Source organism: Ambystoma mexicanum, chromosome 8 (genome assembly GCF_040938575.1).
Source record: "Ambystoma mexicanum isolate Mex_15411 chromosome 8, UKY_AmexF1_1, whole genome shotgun sequence".
Classification (NCBI taxonomy): Eukaryota; Metazoa; Chordata; class Amphibia; order Caudata; family Ambystomatidae; genus Ambystoma; species Ambystoma mexicanum.
The window spans coordinates 1,572,171,823-1,572,192,105 of NC_090929.1; the positions used below are offsets into that span (position 1 = coordinate 1,572,171,823).

At 45.9% G+C, this 20,283-nt stretch overlaps 1 protein-coding gene across 2 annotated transcripts in view; it reads right to left on the reverse strand.

The window, feature by feature from the left end:
* The window catches only part of BBIP1 (BBSome interacting protein 1), a 206,546-nt gene that overhangs the window by 111,832 nt on the left and 74,431 nt on the right, over window positions 1–20,283 (reverse strand). For both annotated transcript variants that reach the window (XM_069611776.1, XM_069611777.1), the window contains one exon: window positions 4,952–5,025. In XM_069611776.1, coding sequence (XP_069467877.1) covers window positions 4,952–4,997 — 46 coding nt within the window. In that variant the 5' untranslated portion in view covers window positions 4,998–5,025. The remainder of the gene's footprint in view (window positions 1–4,951; window positions 5,026–20,283) is intronic.

Sequence of the window (20,283 nt, forward strand, 5' to 3'; positions counted from 1 at the left end):
CTTCATGGGTCTTCTGCAGCCTGTCAGACACAACCTACAGGAGGGAACTCTTGGGGTTTTCGACCCGCTGCTCCTGTCCCTTGGTCCGTCGCTCTGCTACAGTAGGTTTGCCTTTGTCCCAGAAGCCCTGCTCGTACTCGTGTTTTGTCTTGCTCAGAGTGTGTCTTTGGGTTCTGCCTTTTATTCATGCGAGGACAGCTAATTGGTATCAGTTGTATGCACTTCGAATCAAGTGCCTGACCCCGATTAGCAGCACATGGCCTGTACGATGTGTGAAAAGTAATGTTGTTACTTTCAGTCACCCTCTTCCTCTGCCCAGTGTTTGGTTGGGGGGGGGGGGGAGATGGGTCCTCGGAGCATCCTAAAACATAGGATGGGTTGGATAAACAAAATAGGGGGGGGAATACTGCGTCTCACCATCGGCTTCCTCACCCCTACTCTCCGAAGACCCCTCACCCAGGTGATCCTCCCGCACTGGTCCACCCCCAGGGTCTGGATCCAAAGGCGATGGCCGTGCCTTAGCCTCCTGGGGAATAGCGGGTGAGACACCCTCTGGTTTCTCACAGTATGTGAAAAATGTTAACATAGTTCTCCATGTCACAGGCCACACATTGTAAAATGTGGCTTAACTTTGCTAAAATCAGATTTACACAATGATTTTGGTCTAGCCAATGTTCATCCAGCGGGAAAAAACAAACAGTTGCTCACCATAAAGTGTTTAATCACAAAACGTGTGATATTTCCTGCACATCTGAAACTGCTGCATTATTGTAAACAATCTCACTTTGATCTGCCATAGAGCATGTCATTAAATAACAAGACTATCCTGGGGTGGAGAATCCCAACTAACACTAAATCAATAGTGATATACCCATCTTTTTTTGGGGTAGGAGAATCGAAACAATTAATCAGAAGATAAATATTGCAACAATTCACGATCTGAAAGAGCGCAGATTTCATTATTCCAATTGACCCATTTACCTTCTCAATGGATGGTGTTCCCAGTGAACAGGAACTTATCAAAGGACTGCTTCCACTACTACTGATCAGCTCACCTAAAATCTAACTAGAGAAAAGTTAGCAAGAAGGGAAGATAAAGTCTCCACACCTTCCTAGTCTAAGTGACCCAAACCACCACTCCTGAAGAATGTTCCTTGACCACTGTAACGCTCACCTGATTCCCGTAGAGGCGCCGGTCTTGACTAGGCGTATACCGTATCTTCAAAGGTGATGTGTAACACACGGCTGGCTCTTTGGGCTGGACCTCTGTGCACTGTATGTCTGGCGCGAAGGGTAAGATGTCTTAGGTAAGTGAACGCCGTGCTCTCCATCTGCCTCGAGGCAGGGTGCTGTAACCGGTTTCTTCACTGGATAAGGGGAGCAGGCCTCTTGACTTCAGAGGACTGCTGTCCGTCGTTTACTGCACGAACGGTAAGTTTCGAGTAATTCTAATGTCTTTAAAGTCTTTAGTAATGATGTCTCTTGTTTTGCAGGGTTCCGGCGATGGCGGATGGCGGGCTGAAGTGAGTTGAAGATGGAGCCCGTGTGAGGAATAGAAGCGCCTGGAAGCACGTAAGTAAGCGCTTGTTGCCTGCTTCACGATGCGCTCTAACTGTCTTTTTATTTTGCAGGTACAAGTTCGGGGCGGCTGCAGGGTGCCGGAATACCCACTGGGTTAGATGTGGAAAGGAGTAATGGCACGTGAGTATTAAAGTTCCCCAATGTCTTTAAACGCACCTTGTTTTGTCCTTCAGATGCGGGATGCAGCGCCGAAGGCCTCCGGAGCGTGCGAAGAGTAGGTAAGCCTTTGTCTTTCAGATGCCGGAATGCAGCGCGAGGCGTTGGTGACAGCCGATGGACCAGGTAAGTGAAGAGCTGTCACTGAAGACCGTAATGCTAACCTGTTCTTTCTTGTCTTTATAGGTGTTGCTGAAGACTGGATTCAGAATGGTAAGCCTTTTTCCTTAGGCCCAGGATCAGATGCAGAAGACACGATGAGCGTTCTGCTGCTGAGGATGCAGAATAACGCAAAGCAAGATTCATCCATCGGGTGTGGTTTAAATAGCCTCCAGTAGTGCTTAGGTGTCTCCTTCCACAGCCACGCCTAGGTAAGAAAAGAGTTCCTGCTTTCCAGAAGAGTTCCAGTGTTCTGAATCTAGGGAGTGGCTCCTGCCCCACCCAACAGGAAGAGTAGTTCCAAACAGAAGAGGATCAGAGACTCAACTGGCAGGCAAGTAAGCAGCATGGTCTGCTGCAGGTAAGTCCACCCAAGCATTATGAGCCCGGCGCTTCCAGCGCTGGGACTGGGCATATTTATGAGCCTGGTGCCACTGGTGCCAGGACTGGGTCCAAAAGGTCCCAATTGGGACTGGTTGGCACTCGGAACCTGGGTTATGGATCTGCTTCCAAGGGAGTTGGGAAAACCCTGACCTTTTGGAAGCAGAGATCATGACACCACAGAGAGAACAGAAACATGTTGAGCTTTACAGTCTAGAATTTACTGGACTATGATTAATCTAATATAGATACCCACCATAGGATATTCTATACTAATACACCTTGGGGGTCAGTTTATAAACTGATTTATAAACAGAAATTGTGAATCCTACTGATCAGGATCTTTTTCTTATGACGAGACTATGGTTTTATTATTGTTTTAATTGTATGACTTTCCATTCTGAATTGCAGAGTTTAATAATGTTTTAATTATGATGTCTAAATAAAATGGATATATTCTTTTCTACTCTTGTTAAGGCAAATTGTTGCAATATTTATCTATCTTCTGATTGTTTCGATTAAATAACAAGAGCCATTTTAGGGGCACAGTTATTACCAAAATGTGGCAAATACTCATTGCAAAGCTGAAGCTGCATATCGCCTACTGTCCCCGCTACTAGTAGAGCAATGTAATCAAACCATAATCAACCTCTTGAGAACATTCTGTAAGAAAACTGGCCCCCCCTCAAAACGTATGAAACACATGAACAAAACACTAATGCATCCGCTGTGCGTGAGCACATTGCAAATTTGAGAAAGAATTTGCAACACGCTTCTGCTCACAGCAGAAGTAGAGCAATTTGTTCATGAAAAACAATTAAAATCCAGACATTCTCGAAGAACAAGGAAAGAGGAATCTTCACACAAGGAGATTAAGGAAATGGTATATGAGGAATATAGAAAGTAGGAATGGGTCATTTATTTTTGTGGCAGTTCCTGAACTTTTTCTGAACAGTTCCTGAACTTATGTTTTTTAATTTCATTTAATTTTACAATATAATTTTCTTAAGAGACGATCATTAACAATTCCATTACAATATTAAACAAAAGAGAAAAAAAAATATTTGTTAAGTTAATTATGTACTTTTAAATAATGAACAAATTATATAAATAGCTATATCAAAATATACAGTACAATAAAGAATGTAAACCGAGGCGATCACTAGGGTTGTTTGGGCAGTCCAACGTGTTCCGAAAGGGTGCCCTGCAAAAGGAGAGGAGATAGAGTTTAAGGGAAGATATGAAAGGAGGGATATGGGGTGACATTGTTTTTAATCAGGGGAAGAAGGCATTCCAATGAGGAGGACACAGAAGAGAAAAGGATAGAAGCATGATGTGGAAAGGTTGGGCATGTCTTGAGGGCAGCAGAACTGTATGGTGCAGCACAAGTAGTAATGAGAGATTAAGTTGGAAAGATATAGGGCCGAAGCCATGAAAAGATTTAAACACTAGTAAAAGGAAGGTAAAGGGTGACCAATGATGCATGAAGACAGTGGGCAACGTGGTAGAGGATTGAGGGGTTCGGAGGGGGGGTCAGAGAGTACGTTCAGTGTGCATTGTTAAGTGGAGACTTTTGTTAAGGGTGGGGAAGGAGTCATGGGGAAAGCCCAGGCGAAGATCGGGGAAGTAATCAAGTAGACTGTACAGCGGGATGGCGAACCGGTTTAGTGCAGCATTAGGATAGGAGGGGGGTGTAGATCTTGGATAGGTTAAGTAGATATAAGATAACCTGGTTACTCTGGATTTTATGAACGGATTGAGATGCATGTCATTTTCAGAGAAACCCAAAGTTGCAGGCCTTGTGGGACTGAAAGGAAGGCCTGGGGAAAAAAGGGGGGACGGAAGCATGTAGAGGACTTCGGTCTTGTAAGAGCTGAACATAAGAAAGAAATGAGCCATCCATTGAAAGCTAGCTAGAGAGCACTAAAAGAGATGAGAGGAGAGGTTGGGGGTAAATGTGGGAAAAGAGAAGATGAGCTGGGTGTAGGCAGGAAATAGTTGGAAGGAGAAGTCAAAAGGAAGAGTGTGCCCACTGAAGGTGACGTGCACCCTGGAGGAGAAGTAGAGGCAAAGGTCAACGGCAGACAGAGGAGGGGATAGAACAAGGGTGAGGGCCAGAATGGCCTGCAGGATAGTGGAGTGTTTGCTTTGGACTAAGCTCCACAAAGAAGTAGACAGTGTAAAGAATGCAGCCTTGGAGAAGGGCATGAGTGAAGGGGGCGGGGGGGATCGTTGCACCATCACATTATCACATTGAATGAAGAAGTATGTTGCTTTTCAAATTATATATTTATGGGGAGATTCAGGGTAAGTGGCAAAGGCAAGCAAAGATAAAGTCGTGTAAGGGTGTTGGCAAGGAGAACTAAGGGTTGAGAGGAAGTCATCAAAAGCTTGATTAAGAGAGGAAGCCCTTGCTAGGATGGCCAAGAGAGAGGATCAGACCCAAATTATTTCTTTTATCGTAGGGCTGGCCTATTGGTGATCCGAATATCAAAATTCAGTAGTTTGAAAAATCCAAAATGAATCTGCATAACAAAAAGTTACACATAATACATTTCAATAGTGAGTATGTCCATTCCAAAAACTATACATTATTTTACTGTTTGGTGGTCGATATATCTAGTCCGATTTAATAGGTCAAGAATGTGAACCATTTAACACAAACATCACTGACCTTGTTTAGGAAGAACCTCACGAAACATGGACTTCACTTCAGGCATTTTCAAGCTTGTGTTCAGTTAATTCACACTGAAACAAACATACAGAATGAGGATTAACTGGATACAAATACATGGTGCTTGCAGTTTTGATCAATGGTGTCTAAGTCTAAGAAAAGTGAAATATGGACAAATTCCTTTGGTTAACTATTGGGAGACCGGTTTGTTTGGAGTTGCTGTGCTTTATCATATTTTTTTATTCTGCCCACCTGATATCATCCAGGTGGGTACGATATACTGGTTTAAACAGTTAACGCAGAACTGGTCTAATAAGCTTAACATGAAGGCAATGTGTACTTTCGTGGGGCAACAAGCTTGGTTTTGCAAGTGCTTAAAACACATAAAATACCAAGCTGCAGGTACAGGTCAACATATCAAATCATAACCATACGTCAATAACCTATGCAGTTGAATATTTGTTAAAATCTTGAATAGAGTAAACTTCGTTCCATGGGTTACTCTTAACTGAGAAAAAATAACAAATAGGACTGATATTCTGTTCCCTTGCCCCCTGTAAACCAAAAAGCACTTCCCAAATATCATAGGACTAGGATTATTTACCATCCCAGCTCGAGCCCTAGAATATTTTGTAAAGTGCTGGATGGTGGGTAGCAGAACAAAGGAAAATAACATCACTGAAACCAGCGATATTTATCACAGGGTACCATTACTGGAAAGACCAAGTTACTTACCCCTGGTAATGTTCTTTCAACTGGATGTGTGGAATCAGAAAAAATACAATATTACGGCTGTTACACCGAGCAAATTAAAATACACCGACACAGGCTTATAAAGATTCCCAGAATCTTTATTACAAAACTGAACAGTATTCAACAAAGTACACAAATAGCTATTTGGCTGTCAATAGATCACCGAGACCACCAGCAGGGTTCAATGTGAGCAGTGAGAGAGTTTCCTAGCTGGACATCGACGCATTTATACAATTTGTAAAACGATGTCCAGCCTCTTTACAGGTTAATCATGCACTGGGCTAGGGTCGCGCCAGGTTCACTTTCCTAATTTACATATCCCGTGCTCGTGGTTTACTTTTTCAATACATTTACTAACACACTCCATTATTCTTTAATTTAACATTTACACTCTTTACATATTGTTTTAATACAGACCACACACTGTTTCGTATATTATATTCGGATAGCATTACTGTTCTTGTATACTTGTAGTTTAACATTGCTAATTCAATTAATCCTCTGCTCCCGAGGTCAACAAAGGACAAGGTCTACATGACCCTAACATGTAGCCTGAGGGCAGGTTGGACATTAACTCCTCTACAGAGGTTGGAGAGGTTAAGGCAAGAACAAGGACAAACGAGATGGCCATTTTAGATTACAGGGTGACTTTGTATAAAACCCCAAAATGGCGGTTTCTAACCTAAAATGGAGGCTTGATTCAAGATGGCGGCTTACATCAATTTCTAAAGTCAAGACCTTGCCGCAGAGTTATTCGCGTACAATTTTAAGCAACTTGGCATAGGCCAATATACAAACAAATCGTTTATAATAAGAGGCATAATTTAATATCCGGTTTGACAGATGTTCCTCCAACATATTCCTCGTCTTTGACATGTAATATTCATCTTCGGCTGCTTCAGAAATTCGGCGGAGGGCGCCCTGCATCCAGTGAATGTCCCTCGAAAGCCTCCGTCGAGGGTGACGTCATTCAATGTTATAAGTAGCATGCACGGCGCCCGTTGGCCTTAGTTCTGTTTTTCCCTCCTCGTGTATCATAAGTGCCCAAATACATGGGCAGGACAGTACTCAGCCTTGTGGGAAAGAACTGCAATAACGTGGGAAATTCTACAGAGGGGTAGGTTGGGAGGGCGATGAGGAATACGTTGGAGGAACATCCATTCGAAAGAACATTACCAGGGGTAAGTAGCTTGTTCTTCGAATGGATTGTGTCCTCCAACGTATTCCTCATCTTTGACAGACCCACAAAGCAGTATCCATGATAGGAGGCGGGAGAAGAATTTAGACATGCAGAATTCTCATAGGGCAGAATAAAGGACTGCCTTACCAAATGCAACTTCCTTTGCGTGGGAAGTATCCAGAGAGTAATGCTTAGCAAAGTTGTGTATAGATGACCACGTTGCCGCATCACAGATGTTCTTAATAGGGACCCCTCTCTGAAGGGCAGTCGAGGTGGCCATGCCCCTGGTGGAATGGGCGTGAAAACCCTCAGGAGGGTCCTTGCTTGCCAGCGGTAGTATTCAGAAATAGTGAGGATGATCCACCTAGACAAGGTCTGCTTGGAAACAGCCTGGCGCAGTCTGTGTCCGGTGTATCCTACAAAGAGCTGGTCGTCCACTTTCAATTTGGACATCCTGGAAATATAAAACCTCCACGCTCTCCTAGGGTCCAACCGATGTAGCCTTTCCTCCTCCTTACTAGGATGCGGAGGAGGGTAGAATGCTGGCAGTCCAATTTTCTGCCATTGGTGAAAGTCCAAAACCACCTTAGGCAAGGAGGAGGGTATAACCCTCAAAACAACCCTTTCCTTGTGGAATATAGTAAGGGTGGCTTGGAAGAAAGCGGTTGCCACTCACCCACTCTTCTTGCAGATGTAAGAGCAACTAACAGTATAGTATTAAAGGTCAACAACCTCAATGGACACGAGTGCAAGGGTTCAAAAGCAGCACCAATCAGAAATTTTAAAACCTGGTTGAGGTCCCACACAGGAACTTGAAACTTAGAAGGTGGGAACACATTTGATTTAGCCCAAAGGAAGGTAGCCCAAAGTGTTAATCTTGAAAGATACTTGTCCGTGAGCCCATAGTAGAGCGTCCGTTGCGATGTGCATCTATTATATCAGGTTCAAAAATACTTTTGTAGCATAAAGGGGTTAGATCCTGTGCGCACGTATCTTTCAAGATTAACACTTTGGGCTACCTTCCAAACCCGCAAAGTTTGAATGCGAATTTTCATCGAAGAACCACAACAGCAGTACTTCCTCTACTAGGACTGCATTATTAATCTGGCCAGGGGCAGTGTATAAGAAATTCTTGCCTTGAGGATGACCGAATGGTCAAACACGTGTCGGCTGTAACAAGAATAAATCTTCTTATATACAATTGAAGGATTGTACTTTTGTTGGTTTCCATCGCACCTATAGGATCTGAACCTACTTATCATTGGACATCATACTACAGTTTTCTCTGCGCTGTTTGGCAACACAATATTCAAAACAATCCTGAAGTCGGAGGGCCTGAAGGATCTGAGAAAGAGTGACCATCTTGAATTTGTCTTTCCTGAGGAACTTGTTCAAGTAGTTCAAGTCCGAGATGGGCCTCAGTCCCCCGTCCTTTTTGGGAATAAAAAAATATGGGGAATACCAATCCTCGTTCCTCTCTGCCACAGGCACTGGTTCTATGAAGCCTTTTTCTAGCAGGGTTAAAATCTCCTGCACAAGGAAGGGATCCGGAATCCTCAAAGAGTGTTTCCCCAGTGGATTGTCCTGAGGCTTCCTTGGAAAGGGAATACAGTAGCCGTGGGCTATTGTTTCCAGAGCCCAGAGCCCATGCATCTGAAGTAATGGCTTGCCATTCTTTGAGATGCTGAGACAGTCTGCCCCCCACTGGAGAACTGTGACTGAAGTCTCCAGAGCGGTTTTGAAGCAGCTGTTTTAATGGATGATGGTAAAGAGGCTGCTGCTGGAGCAGTCTTGGCACCTCTACCTTGTCTTTCGCCTGCCTCTTTGACTGGCCATTCCTCTCGCCCTTCCAAATGAGGAGTAGCAGCAAAAAGATCTACTCCTCCACAGTTGTCCACTGGAACGAAAAGGCTGAGGTTGCCTAACAGCGGTGCCAAAAGATTTGGCAGCCGCCTTGGAGATCTGGAACTTCTCAAGGCTCTCGTCAGGCTTGCTACCAAAAAGGGGAGGCCGGTCAAATGGCATGTTGAGAAGACGAGTCTGCACATCGGGTGCAAAACCCAACTTCTACGACCACGCAAACCTGCGTATTACGGTGCTCATAGCCATGGATCTGCTGATACTATTTGCAGAATCCAATCCAGACTCGAGGGGCTCGCACATGGCTTCCTTGCCATCCGTAATAGCCAGAAAGCCGTCCCCCTCATCCCCTTCTGGAATGTGCTCTGCTGCCATGGAGATGCACTCCCACAGAGTATACGAAAAGTTTGCAAGCGCACAGGTAGAGTTGGCTGATTTGAACGCCATACTCCCCCGCCTACAATACCTTCCGCGCCCATCCATCTACGTGCTTATCGTCCCCATCAGGAGGGATGGTAAGGTACGCGGCCTGCTTTGAGGTAGCCGTAGCTGCCTGGACCACCAGCCTCTCGGGAGTGGGGTGTTGGGACAGATAGCCTGGGTCGCTGCTGGAGGGGTGGTATTTTCTTGTAAGAGACTTGTTCACTGCTGGAATGGTCTCCGGGGTCTCCCAATTCCTGGCCACCCTCTATTGAAGAGCCACATGGAACAGTAACACAGGATCCATAGGCAGACCCTTGTACAAAATATCTGTAAGATCATCCTGAACATAATGCGCTGGATGCCTGTACCAGCCCAAGTACTCCACCATCTTAGACATAAGGTGCCTATATGAAGAGTCGGCATGCTCCCCAGGTTGTAGCTCATCGAACTCCACTCCAAAGAGGTATCAATACCATTTGCGTTATGTAAAGTGTCACAAAGGTCCTGCATCATGCTCTCCTCAGAAATGAGGCACTCTGGCACATTAGGAGTCCCATACTGGAGCCCAAAGGGGGCATCCTCCCCACCTGAATGTTCCTCCGCTTCAAAAATTGAAGTGAGGTTTCTAAAAAAATCCTTTTTAGGAAGGGGGACAAACGTTTTTTCAGGCAGGGAGCCTAGAGCCTTAGAAGGCGCTGAAGATGTCGACTTGGACTTAGCCAGAGCCTTCCTTGGCGAGTCAACTGGACCTGAGAGCTGAGTCGGTAAACTAGGCTCCACCGGCATCGACCGCTTCAGCATCGACAACAGCACCAATGGCTTGACTGGCGACGAAGACCCAATGGGCACCAACGACGGCGCAAATGGCGCTGATGGCTCCAAAGACCTTGATGACGACAGAGATCTTGATCGCTCTCTCCGTCTCAAATGATCCTTCGACACTTTCTCTCGATGCCTTGAGGGATCTCGATGTGGATCACACCGTGAACACAGGCTCGAGGGCATGCGAGTATCAGGCCGAGACCGCTCCTTGCCGGCTTCCTTAGAAGGCGCGGACGGAGCCGTGCCCTGCTTTTCAAAAACCTTAAGGATCTCCAACCGGAAAGCTTCCCACTCTGCCGGTGTCGACGTTTTGGATGGGCATGTCACCATCTCGGGGGTACTTCTCAACGAAGACCGACGAGGAAGGCGACTGGTGGTGCCTTCGCTTCGAACTACGGGACCATGATCGCTTGGCTTTCTTCCGACTAGGAGAGTCACCCCTCGAGTCATCAGTCGAAAGCGCAGCCAGTCAGGATTTTCGGGGCTTGGACACCTTGCCTACCTTTAACTTCCCCCGTCGCTCTCGCAAGGCCTTCCCCATCATGGACTGACATTTTGAGCAGGTATCCGTCTCGTGGCCCTCGCCCAGGCACCACAGACAGACCTGATGCGGATCCGTAATCGACATCTTGGAGCTGCACTCCTTACATTTCTTAAACCCGGAACGAGGAGTCGTTGGGGTAGAAGACCAAAACATCGTCGAAAAGAGACAACAGTAGTACTTCAGAAGTACGAGGCGCGCCGAGTTTCACGAAGCAAACATGTTTGCGGTAAAACGGAACTGAGGCCAACGGGCGGCATGCGTGCTACTTATAACATCGAATGATGTCACCCTTGACTGAGGCTTTCGAGGGACATAGACTCAACGCCATCGACGCAGGGCGCCCTCTGCCGAAGAAATTTACGAAGCAGCCGAAGCTGGATATTACATGTCAAAGATGAGGAATACGTTGGAGGACACAATCCATTCGAAACATATTTACACCCAGACAAAATCTTCCATGTGTTTTTCAGATGCATTTGCACCTCGACACAAGCAGACTCCTCTTATATTGACGAATAAGGGGTCCCTTTGCATCACCTGGCTCAAAAAACGATCACACATCCTCCAGATGTTAGCACATCTAGCATATATCATCAAACAGTACTCCTTCAGTTAGGTTGAGTGGACAATCACAAGAGGGAGGGTCCTAATAATTGGACTAAGAGACAGATATCTAAGCAAGTTAAGAGCTTGCTACGGAAACCAGTGCGTGATCTGCATGACACAAGCCTGAATACTGCAATAATGAAAGAAATTCCCTTAAGCTTCTTCGAAAGTTTTTATACCATATTTTATATCAATTAAAACCATCCACAGTCTGCAAAACTAGACGAAATATTTTTACTAAAAGTTGAAAATGAATTAAAGATAATGTGAATAAAATGTGGCAACATATTTGTAAGATACAATGTATTTGCAAAATGCAAAACAATACATTATAATGCGAAGAAACTTAATAAAAGGTTATTGTCTAATACATTAACACCGAACATCACATATCACCCACATAAGTAAATTACCGAAATGGACAATAGTTTCAGCATCACTGAGCACATGTTTTCAGGGCCCAAACCCTTCATCAGAACTAACATGCGTTACAGCAATCAATCGTGAAACGATTTCCAAATTGTGAAAGAACATTTTGAATAAATAACATACGTTTGGTCTGAAATGTGCACACTGACTGTCATGTATATTAAATCATTATAATGTGCAAAAGACCACAGCTTTTAGGGGGTAAGTAGTGGCCAAAAAGTGCTCGACATGGGACCCTGCCCAAGTAGTCGGGAAAGATTAAGGAAAACAGAGACCAGCAGAATCCGTATGTGTTGAGATGGTGCCTTGCTGTAATCAAATATGGCCGACTTTTTCCCCAAATGAAAATAAAATGCGCAGCCTGTGAAACGCAGACTGACACTGTTAAATAGACACTGTATAACTGATGGGGAGTCCCCCAAGAACTTTCTGCAGAAGCATATTTATTGAATACTTGTGATACGAAACTAGAGGAAATTTGCAGCAAAGGCCTGTTCGGTTTTGCACATCACCCCGAAAACGTCATGTAGTTTTAATTGAAGCACTGCACATAGTAATGTAGAAAAGCAAACTTCAGAATTGCAGAACCCTTATCTACATAGGAGAAACAACTAGAAAAGTGACACCGTTTTCACAAATGAAATGTGAAATGTATTTTACACATGGGATTACATGGGATTACCTGTATTACAAATAGCTTGACACAAAAATTGCCGTTGCTTAGACTTGTTCCAAGTAAATCCCATGACAATGATAACTTCAGTTCATAATGTATTGGAAAAATGACTGTACTTGAGGGTTTAAGGCTTGTCACGAGTGGCCTTCTCGCAAAAACCAGACCCTTTTCGTATCATCCACCATTAAAACAAAACGATTAAGAAGATTACACCCCAGCAATAAGGGTTTACTTTGAAAAAACAGAGAGAGAAACATTGTTGGGGGTACAGCTCAGGGGCAAGGAGTTTGTCTTGGAAGCAAGACAATGCAGAGCAACACAGGTTTGAATCCCCGTCTGTGCTTAGAGACTGATCTCCATGTTATAAAATATAAATTTACACATTCCAAAAATCATTGTAGCGTGTGGGAGTGCATCATGGACATCATGTGACCCATCCCCAATGTTTATGAGGGTCTTATTTTTCTGCATGACAGAGCACACAGTCAAGATCCGCTTTATCTTGGGTGGTATGTCATGGACTCTGGCTGACCATTAAGTGCATCTGTGTTGAGCTAACAGATGGCTTCAATGGCAAGGGGGATGGGTCTGCCTTGCTTTAAATTCATTTGCAGAAAATATGGAAGTCCCATGGACATGAATAATAGGAGATTAAGTGGTGTGTTTATTTTGAAGGGAGCAAAATAATGCAAATCACAGCTTTGCCTATAATCTATCAATACGAGCTAGGCCTCATTTCACTGTATGTTAAAACGGTCTAGAAGTGGTTAGTGCCATTTCGTAAATGCCTATTGGGGCCTCCTGCGCTCCCATTTAAAAATTCTTGGCAAAGAGATGGATAGGATTACGCCTAGCATCCTGGGACAATGGGAGGGCCAACGCAGAGCTCTGTTGGAATCGTTAGAATCCAACATTAAGGTTTTATTGACCAATCCTGACAAAAGAAAAAGAAAAATCTGGGTGCAAAACTGGCTTAAACCTCTCGAGGATAGAAACACCCGTCGGATGCAATCAGCACTGAGCAAGGAAACCGAGGCATATGGCATAAGGCAGTGATACCTAAAGCTCTTATATAACTCAGTTCATGAGACTAAGATTTAATCTTTTCCCCAGTAATGAAATCCTGAAGCTACATGGCAAATCAAAAGCAAATAACTGTAGATTTTGTAGATCCGAAGGCCAAGTTGAAACACTGTCCTGATATGCTGCAGGGGGTTGACAGAAATTAGAACCAAGCACCTGGGAGATTGCATTAAAAAAAGGCAATGCGAGGAGGCCGAAAATTTATGGTCACACCTCTTGGGTGGTGAAGACTTTCCTATGATCTTTACTTCCATACAGTTTTTGAAGGAAGTGTTTTAGTTGTAAAATAGGGGTTGATTCAAATCATAAAATCATTAAGGTCATATAATGTGCTTTTCTTTTTACTTGCTTTTCTTCTATGCATGTTGGGAGGGAGTGGTGGGGACCTACGGTCGTCAGTTGGATGAACTGTGCGGGATTTATTTGCAAACATTTAAAGCCGTTGATAAAAGTTTGCAATAAACTAGGTAATCAACTAAATAAATATAATATAGCAATGTTCAGGTAAAATTAATAAAGTAATGCACTTCTGAAATCAGGAGTGTGCGCTCCACGATGAAAGAAAAGACATGATATATTAATTGTATTCAAGGGGGCGTGGCCAGCGAGCGTGAGATGAGGACGTGATTCCTCAGATCTCCCGGGGCTGCCAGCCAAATCCTGTAAATATCCTGCAATTTGGGCATTACAACGTTTGAAAACTACATCCAAGCGCAGGGGAACCTCTGGGGTCTGAGCCACTGCGTTGCTGGGCCGAACCGCAGCACCATTCAGACACATTCGGCTGCGGAAATCAGCCACGGCTCACTGCGACAGTCAGGCAAGATGGCCGCCGGAGCTGCAGACTAGGGGAGGCCACGTAGCGTGGAGCCAAACTGGAGGAAACAGGCGCCCTGCCCCTCCGATGCCCTGTGCAACCTGCTGCGGATACTGAGGAGATTGGGTGCAGGAGCCGAACCCGAAGATTGCCCCCAGACGGAACTAATCATACACACGGGAGCGGACCGCGTCTGTGAAGGTAGACGGATGCCACCGTCAGTGGTCCCGCAGAGGAGGAGGCCTGCCGGTGACCGCTGTCAGGCTCCCTCGAGCGGCGGCAGGTACGTGCCCGAGCCCCCGCTGGCGCACTGTCTCGGCAGCGGCAGGCCCTTGAGCCCCCGCGTGCGCACTGCTGCACCTGAGCGAAGGACTCCGGAGACCGAGGTACACCATACCCTGGCCCTGAATGACATTAGCGGTGGACTGCAGTGTGACTGCCCAGGGGGGGGTTAGGGGGGGGAAGAGCCCCTAAAACTCGTGGATACATCTCATCCCGGGGAGCAGGCACTCCCTGCGGGATAACCGCCAAAACACACGCCATGTAATACAGACATTCCCATTTCTGCACAAAAGGTGCCCCTGCTTGTGGCGGTCGTAGCATGGCGCCCGAGATGGCAAACTGACCTACAACAACTGAGGCGCAATATGTAAAGCGAGGAGTGCCTACCAACAGACACAAACGCATGAAACATAAGAGCAGTGGCTGGACTGCCCGGCGATCTGGGGACAAGGGGACCAGCCACGCAGAGCACAGCTGGGGATAGGTGAACAGCGCCATAGTCCAAGGTCAAAACAAGACAATCAAGCGTACATTGCTGAAACAGATGATGTGGTGCACTCGCGGAAGATTCAGGAAGCAGGGAATCACAGCATGTGACATCTGATCACAACAAAGAAACCAGAGGAGCACACAGTGGATAACACCAGGATTACCAAAAGAGGTGGTAACTCCCTAGCACATGACACAACCTACCCATCAACCGATGGGCGCTTACATCTCCTAGCAGCTCCAGAACGAGGTCCCACGCTCACCTGACCTCCACATCGATCCTAAGACCACCTGTGGATATTGTGAAATCCCGCACCAAGTGGTACAACCAGCACACGCACCACAGTGATAAAAACTTTATAAGCAACAACTGTGTGGGGCTGCCCTGCCACAGACCACTATTCACTGTGCAAATATGGGGAAAGATAGAGCAAGAGCCGCGACAATGCAGAGTAAAATAGAACAATACACGACCCCCACTCAGACCCCCCCACAAGAGCAGGTCAAAACTAGCGAAATACCAGAAACAGAGGAGAACATATTGGTGAAAGATATCATGAACGCCATTGCGAACTCAAGAACCTCCATGGAAAAGAAAATGGACGGCATCAGCAGAGAGGTGTCGCTACTACGTCATGACTTGCAAAAACTCACAGACAACCTAAGGACCGTGAACCAGCAAATGACAGGAGCACTAGCCCCCCTCAAAGCGCTTGAAGAAAGGGTGGAAGAGGGAGAAGGCAGAGCAAGACGGAACACCATCCGGATCCTCGGCCTGCCTGAAAAAGCAGAAGGCGCAAACATGGAATTGTTCCTAGAACAGTGGCTCACAGACCTCTTCGCTCCCAAGACCCTATCAAACTTCCCACCGGATGCCAACTGACAGGCAAATACCGGGCGCTCCCCCCCGCACAGTGATAGCAAAGCTCCTGTACTAGAGAGACCGGGAGGCAATCCTCCAAATGGCCAGAACCAAGGGCTCAAAACATTCAACGGCTCCAAGATAGTCTTTTTCCCAGATTTTACCAGGGAGGTGCAAAAAGCAAGACAATCCTTTGGCCCACTCCAAACCCTCAATATAAAATATGGACTTCTATTCCCAGCACAGCTGAAAATATACTTTAATGGAACGACTGCACTTCACGGACCCAGCTGAAGCATGGAGTTGGGGACGAATCACAGGGAGGGGGGTATTGGGGATGAGTTCCTCGTTTATTGTTTTTCATACAAAGCCACTGAGACCATACCGTACATGAGCACAATAGTGACAGCGCAAAAGAGGACACTCGCAACACAGACTGCTCCAGCGAAGCACACCAATAACCCACGAAGCCCATATTTCCAATGGCGCTGCCAAATGCAATAACAAATAAGCACCTGACATTTCTGACATGGAATGTCAACTGACTAGGGTCTGGCATCAAAAGACATCTAGTGCTGCAATACATAAATAGGCACACTCCGGACATAGTACTCCTAACAGAAACTCACCTAGCTGGGACGATATGTAATCTCTTCAAAAGATCCAATTATCGCACTGCAGTGCATGCAGGCTTCTCTATGGGAGCCAGGGGAGTGGTGATTTTAGTCCATAAAAGGCTGACATTAAAGATATCCAAGGTAACGCATGATACTGGGGGAAGATATGTACACATACAAGCCACATTATGGAACCAAACCCTAGCAGTCTACTCCCCGCCGGCACTCTTATCCACACTACTCACAGATATGTGGGTGCTGGGTGGAGACTTCAATGAAGTGATGGATAACACGCTAGATCGTACACATATATACGAGGAAGAAGCCCCACAACCAATACCAAACTAGCGACCTTTGCCTCCGCACTGGGCGAGAGACGTATGGCACGACCTGCGTGGGGATACACTGGAATACTCCTTCCATTCAGGCGTGCATGCCTCACTGTCCAGAATAGATTACTTCTTCCTGCCAGCCCACATTGTCCATAAAGCACACAGCGCGTCCCTACTCCCTCGTGTCATGACCACTCCCCACTAATGATGAAACTCGAAACAGAACGACCACGTCCCCCGCCCACCTGGCGACTCAACAATTATTATCTAGGGTTCCCAGACCTGTTGGAAAAAATAAGCAACACCACATCCACTTACTTTGAACTGAACACAGGTACCGTGGATGATCCTGGAACATTATGGGAAGCCTATAAACCAGTACTCGGAGGAGAAATGCTTGCATGGACAACAGCACACAAAAGAGCATACCGGGAAACATTGGTAGAAGCAGAAACAGAAGTGGCACGCAGAGAAACACAACACCTAGACAATAATACACCAGAGACAAACAGAGCACCGATACTGGCACAGAAAAAACTACACAATCTGTCATTAGACTGTGCAAGAAAGGCACACAAGGCCATGAGGGCAAGGTTGTACGAAGCAGGGGAGAAAGCAGGTAAATTGCTAGCCTGGCTGGAAAAACGGGATGAGGGACACCAACAAGACCGGCAAATTAAAACTGCAAACGCGGATTTAGCCACAACCGATAGCGAAATAGCGAAATGCTTTGCGGCCTACTTTGAAGAGCTTTATAGTCCCCCAAATACCCCAAGCGAAAATAGGCCACTAAATGAAGTCACTCTCCCCTCACTGGATGCTGAACAAGCCGGCACACTAGAGGACAATATCTCAGAAGACATATCCGAAGCCATCTCCCAACTCCAATCAGGCAAAACCCCAGGCCCAAATGGCTTTCCGATAAACATTTGGAAAAAATTAAAAACGGGGAAAGTATTATACCGTACCTGCTTAACATGTTCGAATCCTCGAGAAGGGAAGGGATACTCCCGCCAGACTTGCGCAAGGCCACCCTAATTGTAATACCAAAAGATGGCAAGCCCCCGGACGAATGCTGCTCCTATATGCCCATATCTCTGATAAATAGTGAGGCTAAAATACTGGCGAAAGTATTCGCCAAGAAGTTCAAAAAGTAATCTCTTTCCTGATCCACCCGGACCAATGTGGCTTTATGCCGCAACGTTCCACAAGGAAGAACATCCGTAGATTACATCTAGTGCTGGAGATTTTGAGAAAGCCTTTGATTCAGTACATTGGGAGGCGCTGTGGGCAATCATGAGAAAAATGGGCTTTGGAGAACATTTCATACAATGGGTCCAACTCCTGTATAATGCCCCCATAGCGGAGTTGAGAGTGAATGGCTGGCCCTCACGTAGCTTCCGATTAGGGAAGGGAACCAGACAGGGATGCCCACTATCGGCGATGCTGTTTGCTCTACTTGTAGAGCCCCTTGCTATAAGGCTGAGGAATGCACCGACGTGGTCAGGTTTCCGATGGGGCACATCCCGGGAAGACTTGCTAAACCAGTCTCTCTATACGCTGACGATCTGCTGATTTATCTGGGCGACCCGGCGGTCTCCTGCTCCATAGTCACACAAATACTGGTACAATACGGCAGATTCAGCGGATTGAAAGTGAACTGGAATAAATCAATACTGTTCACGGTTAAAGGAATAGACTGTATACCTCCTAAAGGTTCCCCTATAGAGTAGAGACGGAACACTTCCGATACCTGGGTTTCCTAATCACGAACAGATTGTAAGACTACGTGGCTGATAACCTATACCCAATTATGAAACGCTTCACACAAGACGTTAATCATTGGGTGACATTGCCGCTGACCCTATTAGGAAGAGCGTCACTCTTTAAAATGCTAGCCCTACCCCGCTTCTTGTATATCCTACAGAACTCCCCTCTACATATCCCCACAACTGAATTTCGTAAAATAGATAAGACTTTGCGGAAACTACTTTGGGGGGGCAAACACCCAAGGATAGCACTCATCACACTCCAACGATCCATATGGGAAGGGTGGATTGGACTCCCACACATGCAAATATATTACTGGGCGAGCCAGATGGCGGCCGTAAACGACATACTACACGGCAATCCAGAATTGCCGCACATACAAGCAGAAATAGCAGCAAGACATAGCAAACCTCCACTTGAAACCCTGTACAAGGTGGTGAGCCGCCCCCCCTCTCGCACAATAACTGCCCGCACAACCCAAATTTGGAGCGAAACACAAACACATAGGATGGGGGAACAAAATCACGGTACAACCCCTCTGGAATAATGCCTCTCTCCCAGAAATCCATAAATTACCCAAATGGCCAAATTGGGAAACAGCGGGGATACGCACGATCCAGCAGGTGATAAAAGACGGTAGAACCATACCATTCACTGACCTATCAGCTGAGTACAATCTTCCACCCACTGAATACTACCATCACACACAGCTGTCTCATGCACTCACCAAACATATGCCAAACCTCGTTGACCTCCCAGAATGTACACCGATAGAAAAAACATTGTGCTGGACAGTGTGAATGTTAAGACTACGTCAACTATGTACAGCGTAATCTCTTCCTTTGCCACGAAGGAACTATGCAATGTGAAAGCAAAATGGGAGAGAGATGTGGGTCCGCTACTGCCCGAGGAATGGACCATGTCCCTAATGCACCCCAGAGAGACGGCAATATCAGCTAGAATCCGGCTAATCCAACTGAAGGTACTACATAGAATATATTACCCACGAACAACACTATACGGCTGGGGCAAGACCGCAGATGCCAATTGTCTATGCTGTAAATAAGAAGAGGGCACGTTCTTTCACATTTTGTGGTAATGCCCGCGCATACAACCTTTCTGGCAAAAATGTTGCGACAGGTCGACACGGGTAATGGGCCGGACGATCCTAAAGGAGCCAAAACTCTTGTTGGGGATGGAGGAGGAAGGAGAAATGACCTGCTTCGAAAAACTCTTGCTTTCGACAACCAAACGGCTGGTCAAGAGAAACATTGCACAATTATGGGGTTCAGAGATCAACCCCAAATATGCCCAATGGGTGACAGGCGTGGATGGGAAAGCCAGCAAAATCTGCCAGAAATGGGAAAAATCCATATGATGATCAAGGGTAAACTGTACGACCCTGCTGTGCAATACCCATCGAACCACTATGCAACTTGGAGACAACCCAAGCACTGTCCCGTAACGAATGTTGCAACTCAATTATTGATAAAAACTGGTCGCTATGCCTTTGATGTATGAATGAAATTTATGTTTGTATGTTACAAATTGTGGTTCCAGAGGAAAAAAAAAGAAAAAAAAAAGTGTTATTAACCCCTTAAGTGCCACCGATGAGCCGGCTCGTCGGTGGCAAGTGCTCCATGTTGCTAGGTAAGTGTCCCCCTTACCCCGTGGCCCCAAAGCATAGGGCCACAGCACCAGAGACCCCTGGGGGCAGATGATCACTGCCCCCAGGGGTGAAAAGAAAAAAAAAAAACAAAAAAAAATCAAGGGTTGTGGGGAGGTGA